The 23,426-nt window shown below is 41.4% G+C and overlaps 1 protein-coding gene across 3 annotated transcripts in view; it reads left to right on the top strand.

Moving 5' to 3' along the window:
- LOC131049864 (uncharacterized) overlaps positions 1 to 23,426 on the top strand; it is a 268,522-nt gene that overhangs the window by 71,341 nt on the left and 173,755 nt on the right. For all 3 annotated transcript variants that reach the window (XR_009106814.2, XM_057983957.2, XM_057983949.2), the window contains exon 3: positions 13,723 to 14,020. Coding sequence is in view for 2 of the 3 variants with exons in the window: in XM_057983957.2 (XP_057839940.2) it covers positions 13,723 to 14,020 (298 nt within the window). In the remaining variant the exon portion in view is untranslated. The remainder of the gene's footprint in view (positions 1 to 13,722; positions 14,021 to 23,426) is intronic.

Genomic DNA, 23,426 nt, shown 5'->3' on the forward strand with positions numbered 1-23,426 from the left:
CCATTAATCAGTTGGAATGTGCGGCTTCTCAACACAAGCTTTCTTCGCTCTCCCGATGACATGCCTTGGGGGAATACAAAGGTGGAGAGATATTCCCCGATGGCAGTATACCATGGTGGTAGTACTGCGATCTTGAATAGGTGGGCGTCTGGAAAGTCGTCATTTACCCCTTCTGGCAGCTCTCCGAACTTGATCCAGGACAGTTGGTCAGCAATGACATGGCTTTTGCCTAGCCGTACAATTATTGTGCACATAAACTCCTGTAGCAAGAGTAGCCATCGACTAATCCTTCCCTGAATTATCGGCTTGTTGACCAAGTACATGAGGGCTTGATGGTCCACATAGAATGTGAACGGTGTCGCCAACAGATAGTGTCTGAATTGTTGTACCGCATAGATCATCCCCAATGCCTCCCGTTCTATTGTGCTGTAATTCTTCTCCGCTTTAGATAACAGTCTACTGGCAAAATAGACGGGATGATCCAACCCATGATCTCCCAGTTGGGCCAGTGTGGCACCGATCGCAAAGTTTGAGGCATCCACATGGACATGGAACTCCCTGTCCCAGTTAGGGTAAGCGAGGATGGGAGCAGCTACCAGCCTCGTCTTTAATTCCTCAAATGCTTCACTCTCCGGGGTCCCCCAGGTCTACGACACACCCTTGCGAGTGAGCTTGTCCAAGGGGTGGGATATTTGTGCAAAGTTTTTTATGAATCTTCTATAGTAGCCGATGTGACCCGGGAAGGACTTTACCCCAGTGACATCCATAGGAGGCTCCATCTCCACGATCACCCGTATTTTGTCTGGGTCTGTCTTCAGACCTGCTTTGCATACGATGTGCCCAAGCAATTTGCCATGTGGCACCATAAATCGACATTTTTTTGGATTAAGGGCCAGCCTTGCCCTTCGACATCTTTCCAGGCACTCTCTAAGGGCTACCAAGTGCGTATCTTGCCTGCTATAGATGGACCAGTCATCGAGGAAGGCTTTAAAATTCCCTACCGACATCTTGTCAAATATGTGTAGTATAATTCGCTGGAATGTTGCAGGTGCATTGCATAGGCCGAATGGCATCTGGTTGTATGCATAGACACCATCTTCGACCACGAAGGTGGTCTTTAGTTTATCTTCCTCGGCGATTGAGATCTGGTTATATTCGGAAAATCCATCCAAAAACGAGTACATCTCATGGCCGGCCACCTCCTCCAGTATGCTGTCCATAAACGGGATTGGGAAGGGGTCTTTAATCGTAACTGCGTTGAGACACCGAAAGTCCACACAAATCCTTATTTGGTTAGCCTCCTTTAGTGAGATGACTATGGGCGACACCCATTCGCTTGTCTATACTTTAAAAATGATACCAGCCTCCAGCATTTTCTCGATCTCATCGTTCACCCGCGCTGCATAGTTGCGGTTCATCCTTTACGGTCTCTTTCGTACAGGGCGGGCTCTGGGTACCAACGGGATGCGGTGCACGCACAGTTCGGGAGGTACTCCCTTCAAGTCTTTATATGTCCATGCGAAGACGTCTTTAAACTCCAGTAATATTTTGAAGGCTGCTGTCTTCAGCATGGGATCCGAGTCATCCCCGACTAATATATTCCGTGGGTCTTCCTCCTTTCCCAGGTTTGTTGCCTTTAGCTTGGACTCTTCAAATTGAATTGGCTTGTCTTTCTTGAACTGATGCGCGGGTGCCTCGTCCACTCGGGCTTCCCCCTCCTTATATTCTCTGTATTTCACAGGGAAGACCTCCGGATCGGCAGGCTCCTCTATCTCCAACATGTTGCAGTGAAAAAGTTTGTAGTCCTCCATTTGCCAATGGAAGAGCCCGTTGAGTGAGCATACCTCATCTTCAGAACATCCCTCCTGATCGAGCACCCCTTCACTGTTCGGCTCCATCGCGTTCTTGCCCTTGCTTTCGTCGGGACCCCCTTCCCCTTTATAAGAGTCCTTTGAGTCCAAGTCGGAAGAGGCGAGCTCTTCGCCGACATCTTGGGTTAGTAGGTCAATGGTATATTTCCGCCCTCCCTTCTCCATGGAAAGTGTATTTTTCTTCTAGTTGTGATTTACCCTTTCGGTGATCAACCACCCTCTCCCTAGGATGGCGTCATAGCCCTTCTTTTTCAAGGGAATAACTACAAAATCTAATCGGAAAGGCTGCGTACCAATTGTCACTTGCTGAGCCATCAATATGCCGAGTGGCTTGATGCCGTTTTGGTCGGCTCCTACCAGATTAAATGTGGATGGCCACAGGGTGGGTTTCTCCAGCCTCTTCCATGTCTCTTCTGGTAGTACATTCACCCCAACACCTCCATCCACAATGGTGTCCTTTAGAACGGTTCCCAGGATGCCCATTTCTACCACATCTGGGTGTCTACCACTGTTCAAGGTTAGTAACATCGGGTCAGTCGAAGGGCTGGCGGGAATCTCCACCTGTGGTGCATTCGAAGGTACGTGTGCGGTGCTTAACACATTGTTGAGGATGGCAGTCCTCAGATGTGGCATGGAATCTAGAAGGTCTTTTACCTTTATCGGTACTTCCATCTGCAAAACTTGCCCAATAATATTCTTCTCCGCTTTCAGGTGGGTTGAGGGACTCATCGGCTCCGTGTTCTTCCGTCCCTCTGCCGCCATCTCCCGTTCAATGTCGGCCTTCGCCTCTCGCAATCTCTCCTTCTCTGTGCGGGGGTCGGGATACGTTGCCTTCTTCGCCTGCGCGCGAGTGATCGCCAACACTTCGCTCGTCTTCTCAATATTGAGGAGATTGACCCCCTGTTTAGGGCATTTTGTGTCATCGTGATCCTTGAGGCCGCACCATCTACACAGGCTCTGGGGGGTTTCAGTATTCTGGCACTTTCGAGCGAAGTGCCCCCATTGGTTGCAGGCCCGACATTGGATTATTGGCCGCTCCTTAGCGTCATATTGTTGTTGCCTCTCCCTCCTCTTCGGTTACCTCTGTAACCACCGGATGATGCAGTGGTGTCGGCTTGCGGCTGGGCGGAGCCTGCTGACAGTGAGGGTTGCTCTTGGGTGAAGATTACTTGGTTCCCTTTTGTTTTCATGTTGTAGGGGCATTCTTTGACGGGGTGTCCCAACATCTGGCAAATTTCGCAAAATGCCCTCTTCAGGCAGATGCCCTTTGTGTGGCCTTCTTCCTTACAATCAGTGCACCACACGTCTTCGTTTTTGCTCGTGCTTCCTTTCATGTTCTTAAATTCCTTCAACATACGATGCATATCCTTTTGAAGAGCTTGCACCTTCTTACTTGATGATTCGTCACTACTACTTTCTCCCGAGGACTCCTCTTCTCTAGAGGACTTGCCCTTTTTCTTTCGCGATGTTTTGTCTTCACTTTCCAAATCCATTGCGCGGATGTATGCGTCATTGTATGAAGTGGGCGGTACAATTTTCATCTTCCTCCGCAAGGATGACCGCAATCCTTCCACGAACCATCTCTTCTTTAGTCCGTCTGCCGGCTGGTTCTCCATCTTCCCCAGTAATTCCTTTAATCGTCGGCTGTATGTTTGCACTGTTCCGTGCTTTCCCTGCTTTGTACTTAGTATTTCCGCCACGATCTCATTATCATCTTGAAGGAGTCGAAATTCCTTCTCAAAAGCTTTCTGTAGGTCATCCCATGTTCCCACCTTTGTTTTGTCCACATCAGAGTACCAATCAATGGCTACTCCTCTTAGGGTGGCAGGGAACTGCACCACCCAATCCACTTTGTCAACTACCCTGTTGGCTGACCATATTGTCTCACATGTACGACAGTGCCGTACGGGGTCATTGTTGCCATCTCCATTGAATTTAGGCAACTTCTATTTGCCTGCCATCGAGGGGGGTCGTCTTCCTGGAGGTGGCTGTGGTTGTGTCTGTGCGCCGCTCCCTCCGGCGCCGGTGGTGTGTCCTGCGTGGGTGACTGGAGGTACGGTGTTTTGCCTGTCGTATGTGGCACCAACAACTGTACGGTTGTCCTCCCCTCCGTTCTCACCCACACCCACTCCTGGCTCCCTTTGGTGATCCTCACTTCGTGGCGTAAGGGATAAGTTTCTAAACTGATCCCGAGTCTCTTCAACTAGATCCTGCCATAACCTTGTTTCCTCTAGAAACTCTTCGTGGCTCCACACCCTACGGTGTTCTGGCGACGCGTAGAAATTTCCCTCGGCTTCTGCACCCTCCGTGACACCTCCTTGGTTCCCTTCGGGCCACCCTTCGGCAGGTCGTCCTTCGGTGTCTACGTTCTACTTGCTGTTCCAGAATCAAGGCCCTCTGCGCGGCCTCCCACTCGTCCGTTTTTGCTTTCTTATTTCTATCTTTATTTAATAGGCTGGGCATTAATTCCCATACATTTCCATAATTCACAACACATAAACCAGAACACGCCTTTATTAATTCATTTCGTCAATACAACTCGTGTCAATATTATGACACTTTTATTTAAATATAGGATAGTCCTTTATCCCGATGGGATTCAGGGTTCAATTCCTTCCTGGCCTTGTGCCATCCCGCTCCGCTTCCTGACGGCTGCTTTCTTCGTATTGTTGAAGAATTTGTTGGCGTTGCTCTTCCTGGGCAATCTCCTCTAGGCGAGCTTGCTGTGCCAGCGATGCCTGTGCAAGCAGCCGAGGAAGATGGTTCATCAACCGATTTACTGCCGGGCTAACCTCCATCGCTGTCCACATGGCACTTGGTGGGATTTCCGCCTCCGTGGCCTCTCGTCAGACGTAGGTCTTGATGGCTACCTGGAGCAGAATTGAAAATTCCCTCGTTGCAGTGTCTTCCCCGTTGTAGAGCTCTGTTTGCGCGTCGTCGGCCTCTGGGTTTATCTCACCAACGGGTAGGCCCATCGTGTCCGTGCGCCATCCGCGTCTTCCGTTCCCGAGTACGTCTAGGCAGCGGCGCCAAATGTTTACCCTCTCGGGTGAATAACTCAAAGTATACAGATAAAGCACGTAATGCAGAATAATAATGCCATAGATATCAGATGCAATATAAGAAATGTTATTCCATTCATAATAATTCTTCACAAGTTACATTTGGAAGTATATAAAGATGTCGAGGGGGTGCGAGCGCCAACCGCCGCACCGCAACTGCCACCCCTCGGTTGCCCCTAACCAAGATAATTACAACTTACAACTTAATTAACTAGTTTTATTTGTTTACAATATTGCCGCTAACAGGAGTAGCAATGTCTGCCGTCACACCTGCAATAGGAACAACCATTTGCGCAATCCGCATTCCTGTCTCATCTCTAGCTATGTGTAACAAAATCTCAGCTCTCTTAGGCTCTTTCTCCTTATTGCTCCTAGCTAAGTAGTCATCAATGTCATCAATAGGCCGTTCCTTTATAATTTTCTTCCTTTTCTCCATACTCCTCATCAACCAATCAGGAATAGCGGCCATCTCCATAGCATCATCGAGACACATCTCTCGATTAAGCTCTCTTAATGCTGAGATAACATATCATCATTATCAGGATCATTCCTAGTCAAATCACATACATTTTTTCCCAAACTAACCTCCAAAAGGACAGTAGAGGATCCCAGCTGATCATCATCCTCATTAGGTGGAGCAAATGTCGCTGTGGCATGTAAATCCTGAATATTCTCTGGCACTGTGTTGGAACATTGCTTAGTTCCCTTGTTTTGTTCTGGCATTTCAACTTCCTTGATTGATGAGACACTGAGGGGTGGTGAAGTAATGATAGGCGAAGGAATGATAGTCTTTTGCTTCTTCTTCTTGACCTCCTCAATCTTCTTCCCTCTAGCCTTGACTTCTCCTGGTCTGTTCTTCTTTCTCTTGGGAGCTTGGCTCTCCTCATCTGCATGAATCCTGATATCACTGAGAGTCCTCTAATCATCTTCGGAAGAGGATTCCTCCGATTTCATCTTTTCATAAGCGAAGGTAACACTCATATCAACTAACTTGTTCATCTTAATATCCACCCATGCTCGGGAGAAACTCAAGACCTCTCTCATCAATACATTCAAATCTATTTCTTCTGATTCTGACCATTAGGCAATAGAATCGCCGCCTTCATTTCATTTTCATATTGTGGTTGCGTATGATCCTTGTCATCTAACACTTGGTCAAGAATGAGAAAAAGTCCACACTTACTCATGAAATCCACTGACATTCTGGACCAGATTCTTCTCTTTACTGCCTGCTCGTCCATCAGGTTGGCTCAATAATCTTCTATGTCTACCTTGTGGATGAACTTTTCTCCCCTGATCCTTCCAACTTTCTTATCTGGATCAAATCTTCCTCGTCTCTTGTATGTTGCAAATCGATAGAATGCAAGTTCCTCACTTGCCGTGCTAGCTCCTAAGGCGGACTGACAAACCTCCAATGTCTTCCCAACTGAAATAGGAAATGACATGCCCGTTCTGTGCTTTCCTTCTAGATAGAATCAAACTCCAAAAGTTGTCTCACCACTTCCAACAAGATCGCTCTGTCAAAAGGATACCTAGGAAGCCTGTAGGGTTCGGATTGAAACCCATGAATCCTAAGGTATGTGAAAGTGGGAAACTGTATATACCACGATCCATATTTCTCTATCAACTCTGTTGCCTACTTGGACAACCTCCTGTGGACTCCATCTTGCAACATTCGCGTTATGTACATTGTGAATATATTATTCACTCTCTTATAATCTTCAATTTGATACATGTTCAGTTGTGGATAGCATACATAACTCCTTAATTGTCCTTGTCCATTCCCGACTTCATCTCTGCATATCAATCCCTTGTAAGTAACAAATTGTGCAAGCAGGTACACCAAATAGGAAGTGATGGCGAATGACCTGGACTGCTCCACATTCCTCAGCTGAAAATTCAGATTGTCACTTATGATTCTAGACCAATTTATCAATGTTCCTTTTAGACAATCCTGGATGAAATAGAACATCCATCTATCGTATATTGCACCTTGCGACATCTCCATCACTTGGTTAAGCAGGAATACTAAATCGCTATATTCCTCTTTGAAGTCTGTGCACATGAGTGTCTTGGGAGCCTTGGAATGATGAGTCTTAGGCTCGATCATCCACTCCTTGTTTACTACGGTCTTGCATGCATCCATCTTCTTCTTAAATTGGTCTTCATATTCATCCTTAGTTATATCTTTCATGTCCACTCCTTGTGAAATTCCAAATACCTCAGCAATCGCATCCTCAGCAAGGTAGGCAATGATGGCACCCTTAGGAGTCTTGATCATTCGGGAGCGAGGATCATAACATCGTGTACACTCCAGGATAAGCTCACTACACTGTATGGATTGCGGAAATCCAATGGCCTGATAAATGCTACTCTTCATAATGTTCACATAAGCTGGGGAAGGAATTTGACTCCCAATTACGAACATACGCTTTCGCATCTGGCTCATGTTCAGGAAATGCATGTTCATGTCTGTAACCTCCCATCTGGATGACATCTTGGATTCTGGATAGAATCCTGTCTCAACTATCTTCTGTTGCTCTCTCCTTTCCTTGAGTCTAGACTTCGACATCGTACCTGTACGAAGCTAGAAGTTAGAACTTAGGAAAATATTCCTTACAAAACTTCTGATTTCCTAATGATTTAGACTAATTTGGGTATGGAAATCAGGAAAATGATCCACATTTTCAATAGATTTTAACAATTGAATCCAAAAATGTGACAAGGTTAGGGTATTAAACCCTTATTAAGTTCATTGAAATTAACAATTTTCAGACTAAAGTCTGAAAACACCCCCTTATACCTACAAAATTTATCCAAAATAGAGTGCAAAGGAGTATACCGGATCAAACAATGACTAAGGAAAGGTGTGAAAGGTTGTGTTTTCACACAAAATTATGTCTGAAGACACCTTCCGAAATCAACAATGGCTGCCAGCAAATCTGAAGACAACTTGCAACTTCACAAATTAATCTCTAAAAACATGTTGCAATCATCCAAATGTGCACAAACTTGATGAAAATCAACCTCAATAGTGAAAACAATCATATCCAGGAATATAAGTATGGCTGGTAAAAATAAAGTTTTCTGAGGACAAGTCTGAAAATGAATTGTTTCAGACTTACCAGCACCTTGCAAAGTAGTAAAAATCCTTGAAAATGATAAAAAAAAGACAAAGAAATGAGCTCCAAGCAAAATCGCCAAAGTGGGTAGGTGGCTAGAAATGAAGATTTTCTGAGGACAACTGCCTACCAATGAAGTTTCAGACCTGTAACAACTGAAAATAGTTCTGAAAATTGACTGAAAATGTCTCCAATCAGCCTTCGGACAAAATCGCCTTAGGCACAAATGGGCTGGGAATAAAGTATATTTCTGAAAATCGAACTTCCAGCCAGCAATGGGGGTAAAAATCTTCAGCAATGGTGGATATATCAGCCCTGAGAACAAATATCAGCAAGCTTGCAACAATGGCGACACACACCAAGGAGGAATATCACCCAAAATTGGAGGTATAACCTACCAAACACAAAATCGCCCTCCTCTGGAAAATTGTCACCCTCACAAAAATTGCCCAAGTCTGAAAAATCTGTGACAAACACTCCAATGGCAGCAAATAAAAATCGCCTTGGGCTGGAAATGAAGAAAAATGAGCAACACAACAATCTTCAACCCAAGGTGTCAACTTGACACTTCATTAAAAATTGGCCGCTGGAGGAAAAATGGCCCTTTGCAATCACATACTGGGCAAATATAATGATATAATAATGTTGGGATCTCTCCTTTTAAACTTGCTTTCACCATCAACTTTCACCACACAAGCAATGTGGGATTAAAAACTTGTTCTTATACTTGCCTAGCAAAAAATCAATTTGCTTCTAGAAGGTAAAATTCGTTTAATGTTCATTGCAAATCATTTATTAATTGTTTTATTTTTTATTTTTTAATAATCGTTGCATTTTATTAAAAACAATTAAATGTGGGTCATTTCATTTAAAATATTTCAAAATTTAAATAAAAAATGACCAATGGGGAAAATCGATTTAACTTGGGATAAAAATTCCAACAAAAATCATAAAAAATCATTAAAATATCCCCTTTGGGGAAAATCGATCCAGGTAGGGATAAAAATCCCTATCAAAATTTCACCAACTTGCACAAAAATGGGTCTAGGGGAAAATCGATCCCTGTCTGGACATTCATCCGGACACAAAATCATCAAAATAACTCTCAGTGGAAAATCGCCTAAGGTTTGGAATGAATATCCGCATAAAAATCCGCAAAAACTCGTCGCAAAATGTCCTGGTGGAAAATTGATCCATGTTAGGAATTATCACAAAAGTCATGTGCAACCTTATCCATACTCCCAGTGGAAAAATGAAGGCAGTCAGGAAAAAATCCCAACACTTAGTCAAAATTAAAGCATTATGGGGGAAAATCGATCCTAGTAGGGAATCTGAATGGGGGAAAAACAAGGCATGTCTGGATTCTAGGGGAAGTCCATGTCCAGTTTGGATTTTGAGTGGGGGAAAATCATGGGTAGTTTGGAATATGAGGGGAAAAGCACCTCTTGTGTAGAATTTTGACCTTTTAACCCTTAGAATATGGATTTTCATCCGGAAAATGATGATTTTTCCACTCAAAATCACTACGAAACTTCAAAACTCAATAAAACTCATCTGGACTTGGGCAAATTTACCAAAAATTTGAGCGAAACAAAAAGAAACCTATCGGGATAAAGTGCAAAATCAACTTGAATATCTTCCTAGGAGCGAGAAAACAACTCCAAAAGGTCCTAAAACACTTTAGCACTTTAAAATCACCGACGTGGACGTTCAAAACATGTTAACGCTCAAAAGGTCTACACTTAGACAAAATTAGGATAATTTAAAATCTCAACTTTACGTGCTTGATCCTATAAATTCAAAAAAACCCTAAAGGACAATAGGCATGATCAAAATTCCGAGACTCGGGCACGAGAAACTCAATTGCCCACTATGCTGCCAAAACCCTAAACTAAGCAACGCGGAAAGCAGGAGAAGAGGGGGTCCCCGTTTGCAATGGGGCGATGTGTAATGTCCCCTTTTGGGAGGACACTAAATTTTGCCCAATATACTTGTAGAATTATTGCAGGTTGTCTATTTTCAGTCTGTTGTGCTAATTTGGACAGATTTAGTTTGATGTTGTTTCACTCTTTAAATGTACAGGTCTGCTGTTTATATCAATTTGATCTGCTGCCTATACTCAGAGATATATATGTGTGTGTGAGAGAGTGAGAGAATCCTTTCTATTCTATCAAGTCTGATTCTTTGGTTATTGATTTAATATTTCCTCTTCTCTTCCTTCGATGCCAGCTTTATTACTGTTCGCAGATTTGTATTTGTGTTCTGATCTCTTTGATAAATGTTCATATCATTCTTCCAGATTTCCTTATAATTCTGACTTAGGTCTGCTCCTAAATCTGCTTCTAATGCTTCATATATTTTTTTCTATTCTATGGATCCCTACTTCTCAAATGAAAACTTCTCCACTTTATATCCTCCAATGTGAGGGAGAGTCACACCTCTTCATCATGTATGCCCTTTGGCAAGAGACACACCCTTCACCCTTAGTACCCTTTAAAAGAGTGCGACTCTTTATTATTTCTGTCCTTTGAAAGGGGCACAACCTTTCACAATCAGTTCTGCACTTCTTATTTAAACCATATCTAGTCTACACTTCTGATTCCCAAAATTATCCCCCTCAAATGAGGTTCTCTTCTCCCTTTTATATCTCATGTTTGAGGGAGTCACAACTTTTCATTTCATGTCTTTTGACCATTCATTAACTTAATTAAATTTTAATTATATTTAACTATATTATTTTATATTTTAATTTAAATTTTTTTTCTTATTCTTTTGTATTTTAATATTATTATAATTATTTATTATTAAATTATATTTCAAAGTGGGGACATTACACGATGTGTGAAAAGGTCACAACAGGTCCCCCATTTGCAATGGGCTGATGTGTGAAAACGTCACAACAATACTTAATCTCACTTCATGAGACATCGTGGAGTTTATATCTTATTTCTTATCCAGTTTGGATAGCTCTTATTGAGCAAATGCTGTAGGCACAATATCGGGTGCACAATCCAAATCGATTCCAAATCAGAAGCAGCCCCTCAAGTTGCAAACACATAAATTCGAATCTGAAAGAGCAACATCGTTCATAAGCGATTACACCATATTTTGCATGACTGCATTGTCATATCAGATATAGCAAATGTATTTGCTCCTAGCAATACCTTCAGTCCAGTATATCTTGTTGGGTATATCTTGGAGTTCATTGTATAGTTCTATCATCATATTTGAGAGAGCAATTGGGTCAAGTTGCAGGTTGGAAGATTACAAACAGCATATACTTCAAAGGTCAGATCAGAGACAGCTTTCTATCCAATCGATATCCCTCATCAACATTGGTGAAAGGGAAAGTTTATAAGACATTCCATTTACTTGGCATTCATATATTGTATCAATTAGGAAGAGCATGTGCCATTGAAAGTATCAATATCTATATATATTTGTGTCCATACTATTGATTATATAATTCATAATTTAAATCTGATATTATAATCTATAATGAGTTTAAAGATTTGAAGTAATTGTCTCTAATTGTCTCTTACTAGCCAATAATCCTAGAAGGGACATTACATCCACACACCCAATCTTGCCTCCTTGGTCGATGCCCATTATTCCCATTTGCTTAGGCACTCTTCCCTCATTCACGTGCAGCCCCCTACGATGCCTTTCTTACTTCCTCTCTCCTTGTGCGTTGCTCTTCTCTGTAGTCATCACACATGAAATTGGGAAGTCCATCACGTGACTGCCACCACCTGCGATGCTTCATTCCTTCTCTATCTATTAACAAAAATGCTAAGTTATCGGTTCGGGTTCGGGCTCAGGCTCGAGCGAACCTGGTTCGTGGGTTTGGGTTCGTGGTTCAGGTTCGTCCATATATATATATATATATATTTGTATGTATGTATCTATGTATTATATGTAAAAATTTTAAAAAAAATTCAGAATTATAAAACTAAACACATTTAATAGTATGCTACTTCATCATTGATCAATGCGTGATGAAAACTCAACGACAGAAGGGGTGCTTTTAGGGTTTTTAATTTCAAAAAAAGGTCAAAAAATGTCTGTTTTTGTTATGTTTTGGTGCTCAGCACCTTTGGATACAATCGGGTTTGTGCCTGGGTTTGTATCTGGCGAACCCAAATGCTTGGTTATGTACCTAGGATGTACCCAAGGTGAAACCCACGCAAACCCGAACCCGGGCGAACCTGGTTCGGGTGTGTGGACCAAAACAGGCGAACCCGGTAACACAGCCAAAAAGTGTCAGTTATAATCTGCCACTGGTCTTTTAAATGACCGATGCCCTTCCATTTTGTGCATGGGTTGGGAGGATGTCTAAGCTATGGTTCAAAATCAGTCAAAAATTCAAAACCACTCCCAATCTCACTACTACCATTTTGGGAGTCTTTAATGAGCTGGTCGGAAGGCATAAGCACCCAAGGTCTATTGCCTGCTAGAAGGAAATTGAAATTTCAAACTTGCAATTCCCCTCCTACACATGGATGCCCCTGCATAATTTACAAAGTTTGACCATTGATCTATAGAAATTAGATCAGGGGCAATACACTATCTGATGAGAAAGACAAGTCATACTGAGAATCTAAAGATCAGTCCAAGTGTGGAGCAAGAATCATTAAAATGACACTGATGTAAATCTGATTTCTATTTTGAAAGTCGATGTAGACCAGACATCTTCTCAGTTGAGAGACAGAGAATTTATCATGAAGGTTAATTGCGTTGTAATGCTTTCCTTTTGTGGGTGTCACTTATCTTTAATTATCAAATAGAGCAGCAGAAGCTACTTCTATATGATAGTTGCAGTTGTTATCTTTAGTTAGCAATGAAAGATTCAACAAACAAATTGTATCAAAATATAGTGATAAGATGAGAAACTCTACTTTGCAATGAAAGATTCAACAAACAAATTGTATCAAAATATAGTGATAAGATGAGAAACTTTACTTTTATCACTTCAGAAAAGGTGCACCTGTGCTTGGACTAGTAGGTTTGTTACCTAAAAGTTAAAACCATAGCATTGAGACTAGGCATGTATTGGCGACTAGTCAGTCATGAGTCCAGGTAGTCTCTGCTAGTACTTGCTGAGTCTTTTAATAAAAAGAAGAAAAAAATTGAAAAAACAATAAAAAATACGAAAAAACCATTAATAACTTTTCTGAGGCTTAACAGAGTATTGGCCAAGTTTTTGACAATGTCCGAGTCAGTCAAAAATCAGCTTGCTGAATCCAAGTCTTAACACCGTGCTTGAAAACAAAGGGGGTTGGAACTTTGTTTTCAATCTTTTCGTCTAGATTCTGTTGTTGCATCAAACTGGATAGATTCTGATGCCCTTGCGATTAAAAGTATAATTTGATTTGTGTTAACTGCCTGTTCCTCTGCACTTATATCTTTGTTTTCTGTGGCAAGTAGTAGTATGGTGGATATGACATCTTTGTAATTGTGCTCCTTGTGATGTCTATTTATTTTTGACCAATGTTAAATTTCAGATGGCTCTATTAGCTTAAGACCTTTTCAGTTTTCTTATGTAGATTATTCTACTTTATAGTCTTAAAAATTGTCAACAAGATGTGAATTGGATTTTAGTGTATGATTGCACATTTTACAAATAGAATATTGATACTCGAGTGTTGATTTGTTATGCCCTTCTAGTGGCTAGTTGTAGGTGCAGGGGCGATTGGATGTGAAGTCATGAAAAATCTGGTATTAATGGGTATTGGTTGCAGCCCAAATGGAAGCATAACAGTATCTGATATGGATAATGTATCAAAGCCAAACCTGTCGAATCAGGTATTATACCAAATAGATGACTTGGGGAGACTGAAAACAGCCTCAGCATCGAGGGTTTTGCGAAAAATCAATCCTGCAGCCCAAGTACGTGCACTGAATGTGAAGTTCAGTATGGAGGCTGAAAATATATTTGACTCTTCCTTCTTCGATTCAATTTGTGGTAAGAATTATTGTTTGACCAAACATCTAATCAGTTTGTTTATTACCTATGATACTTTTTAATGAATATGGTAGCATTTTGATAAAGTTTATAGGAATCATTGAACTTGTTATGCATGGAATATATTTATGCCTAGCATGCATGCCAATCAGATTAACACGGTCTCTCAATAGAATGATTTTGCCACTACTTTTGTTAGAATGATGTTTTTCATAACAATCTTAATTCTCGTCATAAACATTTTCGCTCTTGGTGATGTTTTCTGCCAAGAGGTGCATTTTAAACCCCAGATCAACTTGGAATTTTGTTGTGTGTGTGTGTGCTGGGGGTAAAGGGGGTGAATATTACGGCTGATGCTTTAATAGATATGTAACTCTTGGTAATAATTAAAATGAGAAAATATACTACAAGCATCTGGTACTGAAATCAAACTTTTTGAAGAAGGTGATCCATTGGAGGCTCAAAATGTAATGTCCCCTTTTCCTCAGAAATCACACATGAGTTGATTAGCCTATTTCACATCATCCCGATAGGCTAATTTGGAGACATAAGGGGTGATAAGCTGGACTTGTCATTAATTTTCTTTGGTGGAGAAATAACAAGGCAAAATATTATTTTATTGGGTTTAATATTAATATTTGGAGGGGAAAAGTCACTTTATGTTATAAAATGAAATTGTAAAAAGATTAAAGTGACTTAAGTTATAAAAATAATAATAAAGTTATAAAGTCACTTTATGTTATGAAATAAAATTATAAAATTGAAGTGACTTATTTATAAAAATGATAATAAGTCATAAAGTGACTTTATAAGGAGTATATAAAATAAGTGATTTTTTAATCCCACATTGAGAGTGGAGGCTCACAAACGGTTTGGAAAGTCTTTATAAAGGAGCCTCGTCCTTCTCCAAGACTCATAATATGTGACCATTTGATTCTTGAAATTTCTCCATAGTTGCTGGTGTGACAGTGACCACCATTTCGAGGACTAAAACCCTTGGGAATTTGTAGTTTGGACGGAAACCCAACTCTACTTGAGAGGTGGATTCATTCAGAATTCACTTGAGCTTATTCACATAGTTCTGGATTCAATGATGGAGCTAATGTGCAGTTTGGAGGTTGTATGAATCCATATGATCTTTCCTAGTTTGGGCGTATCTGCAGTGACATGAACAATGTGTGAACAGTGCCATGAACAGTAATGCGAGCTGTTCATGAACAATGCCGTGAACAGTGTTTGCAGCAGAAATTTCAGACATGTTGGAGTCTAGATTTGAGTTTGTTTCATTATCATATGGTCTTCTACATTGCTCATCTCATTGCCATTGGAGTTATGCATCATCTGGGTATGTTGTAATTGTTGAACACTCAAATACTTAGGGTTTGTACTTGATGTTACAGTCTAATAAATACCTGAGTTATTTGTAATTAGACCTCATATTTCACCAATAAAGGGTTCCTTTGGTATTGTTAAGTTGTTTGTTATGTTCTCTCTTATTTGGTACATGTAATTGCAACACAATCAATCCAAAATTCAAACAACAAAACTCAGAAATTCATATCAAACCCAGAAAAATCAGAATTCAGAGGTTGGCATGCCAAGTGTTTGACAAAATGCCAAACCATCAAAACTGAAAATTAAGGGCAGAATAAGCAGGGGTTCTTACACAAAAATTTAGGTAACTGCATTACAATGATCTCTACGGACTCATGGAGTGCAACAGTGAAGGAGCTAAGAAAAGTCTGTGAATAGCACAGGTTCATCTTAATGTTGTTCTGACATACATTGATAGCCATCCAAAATACGCTAGCTAGGTGACAATGCCACCACAACATCTATAAAAAATAAGGATTGGCTCAGATTTGTCTTTTGGTTATCTCTTGGTGCATATCAGATCCATATTAAGACGTAGTGATATAGGGTTTTAAGTTTAATCCTGTGCGTGTGTGTATAGGAAAAATGTTTTAAGTGTAATCTAACCCTTAAAATGTTTCCTATAACCTGTGACTCCCTTGTGCCTTTTGGCTATACATTCATAAAAATGTACATCTTATTGGTGACTACACATCTGATTTTATTTTAGGACTTTTGAATATTTAGCATTCTTGCAGGTAACAAGGTGATGATTATATTGCATATATAATAGATCCATCATTCCTAAGAACCTAATGAGTGAATAAAGCTACAGGTGCTACAGTTATTCTTTCTTTTCAAAGAGCTTGCTTATGGTATCATGTAGAGCAATTTTAATGTCAAATTACAGGTTGCCTGCATATATTTAGAAGTGCTGTCTAGTGGTGTTGGTTGGTTGGGAAGTTGGTTATCTCATCTCATCTTGACACATTAACTGAAACTTCCTACCAGTACTATCCACTCCCCATGGTTGATAGGAACTAAGTACAAATAACAAGAAAAGACTAACAACTATGTTCAAAACTTGAATTAATTTACCCTGAGAAGCTATATAATGCTTGCATGTCTTAATATATATGTGAACATGGATTATATCTATCCTCTTTTCAAATTGTTGGTTAATTGAACTCCAAAAAAGAGATTATGGTTATAGGACATGGTTGATTTAGTACACTAAAAACTATTGAAAAAGCTGGCAATGAAGCAATTTTAAGTATAAAATTAATCTTAACAACGCTTAATTAACACATCACTTAAAGCAACCTAAAAGTAAGCTCCCGAACAACTTGCCCAAAAATATGATCCCTCTAGTTATAGAATTAGCTATAAATAGCTAATATGACAATTCTTTTGAATTTGTAGAATTTGCAGCTAGTGTTTTGTCCTTATCTTCAGCAGGTTGAGATTTCTGTATGAAGCTTTTCTTTCTATCATCTGAAGGCATGGAAACGACTCTTTCTCTGGCAAGCTGATTATGTACAATGCTCTTGCTTTCTTAATCAAATTATAGATAACTGATGTCTCCATTTCTTCTATGAACAATTTCATTGCAAGGTTCATTAACTCATCCATTGTCATACTATCTGGACCAAAAGAAGAGCTTCCAAGTTTTTCTCAAACCAACTAATCAAATTCAAATTTTCTTCCAAATTATTCTCCATTAATAGGTGAACCAAAATTAACAGTAGCTTGTCTCACAGTCTGCAATTTATTGATATGTTCTCTGGTTACCTGAATTGCAGGCACCTAGAGCTGTATCACAGTATCACCAACTGAAATGCCACTATTCATTTTGGAAGAAGACTGGTTTAAATTGTGTATTTTTGTGCTCAACGTTTTGGCTCACACTTAGTATCCATTGTCAGGAAGAGTTACTTACAATTTGATTAGCTCCTTCATGCCCATAGATGCAGTAGGCTCCAAATGACTGATAAGATTTATGCAAGCTAAAAGTTCGGTACACATGGCATTTTCTAACTCTGTAACTTGTTCTTTTGCTCCCTTGATGTTCTTCAACAGCTCATATAATTCACCAAAGTAGTCTTTGTCCTCTATCATACAATCGGCTAATTCACTATTGTGTACCTCTTCTGCATGAAACCAAACCTCCTGATTGTTTTCTTTGAGTTCCCTCTGCAACTTTGTGTGGTGAAGAAGAACTAGATTTACCCAATGGATTGAGCAAATGTAATTGTGTCAGTGCTAATATTGGCACCTCTATAAAACTGTCTGTAGTCAAATTATTTTTTGTAAAAATATCATTTCTATCATATCAAGGAATGCTAAATGACAGAGATCAAGTTTTCAATGGTTTGGGGGCTCCAGCACAGGAAGGAAAATGATGAAATGTCAAAGGTTTAGACTTGAAGGAAGAATATCAGTAGTTAACAAGGTCAAATGATGGTAGAAACAAGCCTAAACTGTGTCAGAGGAAGAAATAAAGACTAAGTTTTAGTGAGGCACTCTTTTTCAAGGGTTGTGCGAGTTAAAAATGGTGAATTTGATGGTAGAGTGAGAGCAATAGCATGATCAACATGAAATGGGATTGCAACATTTGATCGGCAATGAGAAATCACAACTTTTAAGTGGTGCTGCCAGCTGAAAAGTTTTGCCAAAATTTGCAAATACAACGTAGAACTGCACCTAGAAGGAGAAATGAAAGTTTAAGTGATAAAGAGCCATTTTGAAGTGGCAGAACTAGTTTAAAACAATGCCCAGAAGTGGCTACAACTTAAGAGGATTGCATGCAGTCAATGTCTCCCAAACACTCAAAGGAGCTCATGCTTTTTGGATGGTATTGACTAGATAAACTTCCCTATCATACTTACAACAGAAATTTTAGTTTTCTGTATACTCTTAGCTGTCCTTTGACCTAGTTGACCTGTTCAAGGAGGAAGACAGGTTCTGAAGCAGATATAAGCTTATTTCAGGCTGTATTGAAGTTATTGCCCTTTACAGAGGATTAAGATTAGTGTGGTTTTAAAGCAAATTTAAAAGCATGATTATTATTATTTTAACTAGAAGTTTCTCCTAGAGAACTTATAAGTAAGTTCCTTGAGCACATAGAATGTATGGAGACTTTGTGTTAGAATAATGCTGTAGAAGTTTTCATTCAAGTTTTGAAGTTGGATTATTGTGTTCTTAGTTTGTCAAGTATAAGAAGATCCATGTTTAACTTTGCACACAATCCATCTTCTGTCCTGCATAGCTTTGTATACTTTTGGATTATTGTTCCTTTTCAATCTTATGCGTTGTTCATTGCTGTCATTGATACCGTTTCTTTAATTCAAATCCAATATTTTTTTAACATGAATCTGCTAATGTCTGCTTTAATTGGTAGATAGTATTATTGTCTAGTTGCATAAACATAAAATCTTGCAGTGAGATAAAGCACTTTGCCTTGTGCACCTACCTCAGTTCAAAAAGATAGGTGTAGATTGTTTTCAATCATTTTGTTTACTTGAAAAACCCTACAATGTGAATAAGTAGCAGTCTAGTTATTTGTTTTAGATTTTAGCAGTAGATTAGATCAGGGAGCTTCCCTTGGAGATTTGAAGAGAGGATTTCCTCACATATTGTTCCAGCTTGAGTTGTCCTGAAATGGACAAATTAAAATACTAAGACAATGTAAGCACTTAATTTTTTGTCCTCTTCCTTTAAGACAATGCTCTCTTCTCGATCTTTTGAGACCCCTTTTGTGATGTTTTCTTTTGCAAATTGAAACATGTCCATATCCCCTTTGTCTATTTCAAGCAAAGAAACGAGTCTCGGACTCGGCAAGGCCGACTCGGACTCGGGACTTGGTGTCAGACTCGGCTCCAGACTCGGCTGGACTTGGGAAAGTGAAAAACTCAAGAAATTTAGAGATTTTTAAAGATTTAAAACTTGTTTCAGACACCCTTTATTGAATACACCTTAAAGACACAAAAACATCATCAAACTCGGCTCATTTGATTACATACACAAGTATACATCAATCACATAAGCATAAACGCAAATTGTAGCTGAAGAAAATAACAAACATAGATATATAAATATTGTCAAATGTATACAATATTACAAAACTCATGGATTAAAAAATCTATGTCATCATATGATCATCATCAAATGTTTCATACAAATACCAAAGGTAAATAGTAAATACTAAATACAACTACAAGTGTACAAGCCTATGGCTCAGAGGGCCGTGCAACTGCACCCTCTCGCCCTAGCCCCCTGCGAAGGCATTTAAAGTAGGTCCTGGATGATTCAGCAGCCATAGTCGCTCCCCGTGACACCATGCCATGCTCACCAACATCAGGAACAACTGTGTCATGCTCGCCAACATCAGGAACAACTGTGTCACTCTAAGTCTCAGTATTTCCTGTCTCTGCTCGTGCTCTCTGCTCCTCCTCTGCCATGGCTACAGCGTCAGCCTCTATATCTACCTGGTCAATCCAATCAATGTCATCATCACTAAATACGGCTGTAGGAGTCCCAGGAGCTGTCTGATTCTCATTGGCCCACTTTGCTTCAAGATCAACCTCATCTAGAATGATAGGAGACATGTCAACTATTGCATTCTTTCTCATTCTCAGGCGGAGGTTGTAGTGAACAAAGACGAGATCATTCATCTTCTCCACAGATAATCTATTGCGCCTCTTGGAGTGTATGTGCTCAAACATACTCCAATTGCGCTCACAACCTGATGCGCTGCATGGTTGGCTCTGTTATCGGAAAAAATGTATAGTTTAGTAATGTTAATTATTGATAGTCAGTTAGCCGACGGGTAGGTAGTTGGAGTCGCGACGGTTGTGTCGCACCCCTTCGGCTGTCATATATTGTACCACCTCCGGGTGTTGGAGGACATGTAATGTGGACGACAGAATATAATATGAACATCTCTTGACATTAATGGAAAGCTTATTCTGGTACTTCTTTGGTATTTGCATTGTGCATTGCTGTTCAGTTTCTGTATTCTTCCTGTTTACCCAGTGAGGTAAACATTTGGCGCCGTTGCCGAAATTATTTCGGGAGGGACGGGAACATACTACATGGCACAGGGATAATGGGACAACCATTGCCCGAGGGGACGAGCAGTAACCCTGACGAGGATCACCAAGAATTGTTCGAAGGAGAACGAGCACTCAAAAGATTTCTCTTGCATCCTTCAAGCGGCCATCGAAACACACGTACGGAGGGAAGCCACCATTGAGGCTGTTCCAGAGGATGCTGTGTGGAGCGCGCTTGGTGTAAGCCCGGTGGTGAATCAGTTAATGAGCAATTTGCCTAACCTTCTGGCTCAAGCATTTTTGGCTCTTCAAAACCGCAGAGAAGACACCTACCGTGAGAACCGACGATAGCAAATCTTACGAGAATTTCATGAGCGCCAGGATGACGGACGTAGGGAAGACCGACGAAGGACAAATAATCCTTAAATTGTGAAGGGAGAGAAATAAAGAACACTGTTAGAAGCAGAAGAATTATGTTGATTGTATACAAAAGAATGAATTAATAAAGACGTGTTGTGTTTTGGTTTATGTGTTGTGAAACATGAAATTGTACCACAATTAATGCCCAATTTATTGAATAAAGACAGAAATAAGAAATTAGAAACCGACGAGTGGGAGGTTGCGCAGAAGGATTTGATTCTGGAACAACGTGTAGAACGTAGACGGAGGCTGAGGCAACTTGCCGAAGGACGACCTGCCGAAGGGTTGCCCGAAGGGAACCAAGGAGGTGTCACGGAAGGTGCAGAAGCCGAGGGGAATTTCTACGCGTCGCTAGACTACTGTAGAGCGAGAAGCCTCGAAGAGTTTCTGGAGGAAACTAGGTTACGGAGAGAACTAGTTGAAGAGACTCGAGATCGGTTCAAAAACTTATCTCTCACGCCACAAAGGGAGGATCACCGAAGGGAGCCGGGCACGGGTGACGGCGAAGGGGAAGCTAACCGCACGGTAGGTATAAGGCAAAACACCGTACCTTTGGTCACCACCACAAGAGACATCAGCGGCATCGGAGGGAGTAGCGCCGGAGGGCAGACACAGCCACAACCACCTCCAAGTGGACGACTCCCATCAATGGCGACCAAACAGAAGTTGCCCAAATTCAACGGGGATAGCAAAGATGATCCCGCACGGCATTGCCGTACCTGCGAAACCATTTGGACAGCCAACGGGGTGACTGACCAGGATGAATGGATGAAGCAGTTCCCCGCCACACTGAGAGGAGTGGCTATTGACTGGTATTCAGACTTGGATAAAACCGGGGTAACTACGTGGGATGAATTGAAGAAAGCATTCGAGAAGGAATTTCGGCTTCTCCGAGATGATAATGAGATAGTCTCAGAAATCTATGGAACAAAGCAAGGAAAGAAGGAGACCATACGGGCATATGGCCGCCGGCTAAAGGAATTAGTCGGAAAGATGGAAAGCCAATCGGCTGATGGCTTAAAGAAGTGGTGGTTTGTCGAGGGTCTGAACCCTAAGCTACGACGAAAGATGAAAATTGTGCCTCCGACATCCTACGATGATGCATACAACCGGGCCATGGACTTGGAAAGTGAAAATAAGACGGCCAAAAAGAAGAAGAATAGATCTTCATCATCCTTTGAAGATGATACGTCGGAAGAAGAGAGTAGCAGTGATGAGAAGCCGAAGAAGAAAGTCACGGCCCTTCAGAAGGATATGGAACGGATGTTAAAAGAGTTTAAGACAATGAAGGGGGCCACAAGCAAGGATGATGAACTGTGGTGCACGGATTGTAAGGAGAGCGGCCACACAAAGGGTGCCTGTCCCAAGAAGGCATTCTGTGACATCTGCCAGATCATGGGACATTCTACGAAGGAATGCCCATACAATTTGAAGGCACGTAACCAGCAAGTGCTCTTTGCACATGAGCAGCCCTCCACATCGGATTCAAACAATAATGCATCTTCCGGAGGCTACCGAGGAAACCGACGAGGCAGACGGGGGAATAATAATAACTCCACCAGAAACAGGGTCCAATACGATGCAAAGGGACGCCCGATGATTCAATGTAGGGCTTGCAATCAATGGGGTCATTACGCACGAGAGTGTAATAACAATGACACCGCTCAAAAGCTATGTCGGTGGTGTGGCCCCGGTGACCATGAAGATGCCGATTGTCCGAAGTCTGGCATAGGGGCCAATCTGATTGATATCGAAGGCAACACACGGGGTAAAGAAGCCATCCTTGCTCGTACCCGAGGGCAGGCAAAGGAAGCCCGATACCCCCATCCCCGCACGGAGAAGCAGAGAATGACGGAGGCAAGGGAGGAAATAGAAAGGGCCATGAAAGCCCAACGGGGAGAGACACACGAGTCATCTGGACCCTACTGCATAGACACGGAGAGGAACATTGTACGACAGATGCTCCAAATGGAGGTACCTGTGAAACTGGAAGACCTCCTACACACCATACCGCAATTGGGGACAGTGTTGTTGGGCACAAAGGTTGATAAACCCAAACCGAGAGACATGGACGCTCCCATACTAGGAAACTCGGCAACAAATCCAGTTGTACTTACCGTCAACAATGGCCGACACCCAGCCGTGGTGGAGATGGGTATCCTGGGCACCATCCTGACGGATACTATAGTAGACGGCGGTTCCGGAGTAAATGTCCTTCCGGAGGACACATGGAAAAAGCTAGGAAAGCCCACTCTGTGGCCACCTACGTTTAATCTGCTAGGTGCAGACCAGCACGGGATTAAACCCCTCGGCATGTTGATGGCACAGCAAGTCACTGTGGGTGCACAACCTTTTGTACTTGACTTCGTGGTCATTCCTTTGAAACAGAAAGGGTATGACGCCATACTTGGAAGAGGATGGTTGGTGGCAGCGAAAGCAAACCACAACTGGAAACGAAATACACCCTCGATGGAGAGCGGAGGCAAGAAATCCACTATTGATCTCCGGACGCAGTGGTGAGCGAGGAACTTGCCTCTTCCTCGGGATCTGAATCCGAGAGGGAAAGTGACCCACGAGACGAA

The sequence above is a fragment of the Cryptomeria japonica genome, chromosome 5 (genome assembly GCF_030272615.1).
Source record: "Cryptomeria japonica chromosome 5, Sugi_1.0, whole genome shotgun sequence".
NCBI lineage: Eukaryota > Viridiplantae > Streptophyta > Pinopsida > Cupressales > Cupressaceae > Cryptomeria > Cryptomeria japonica.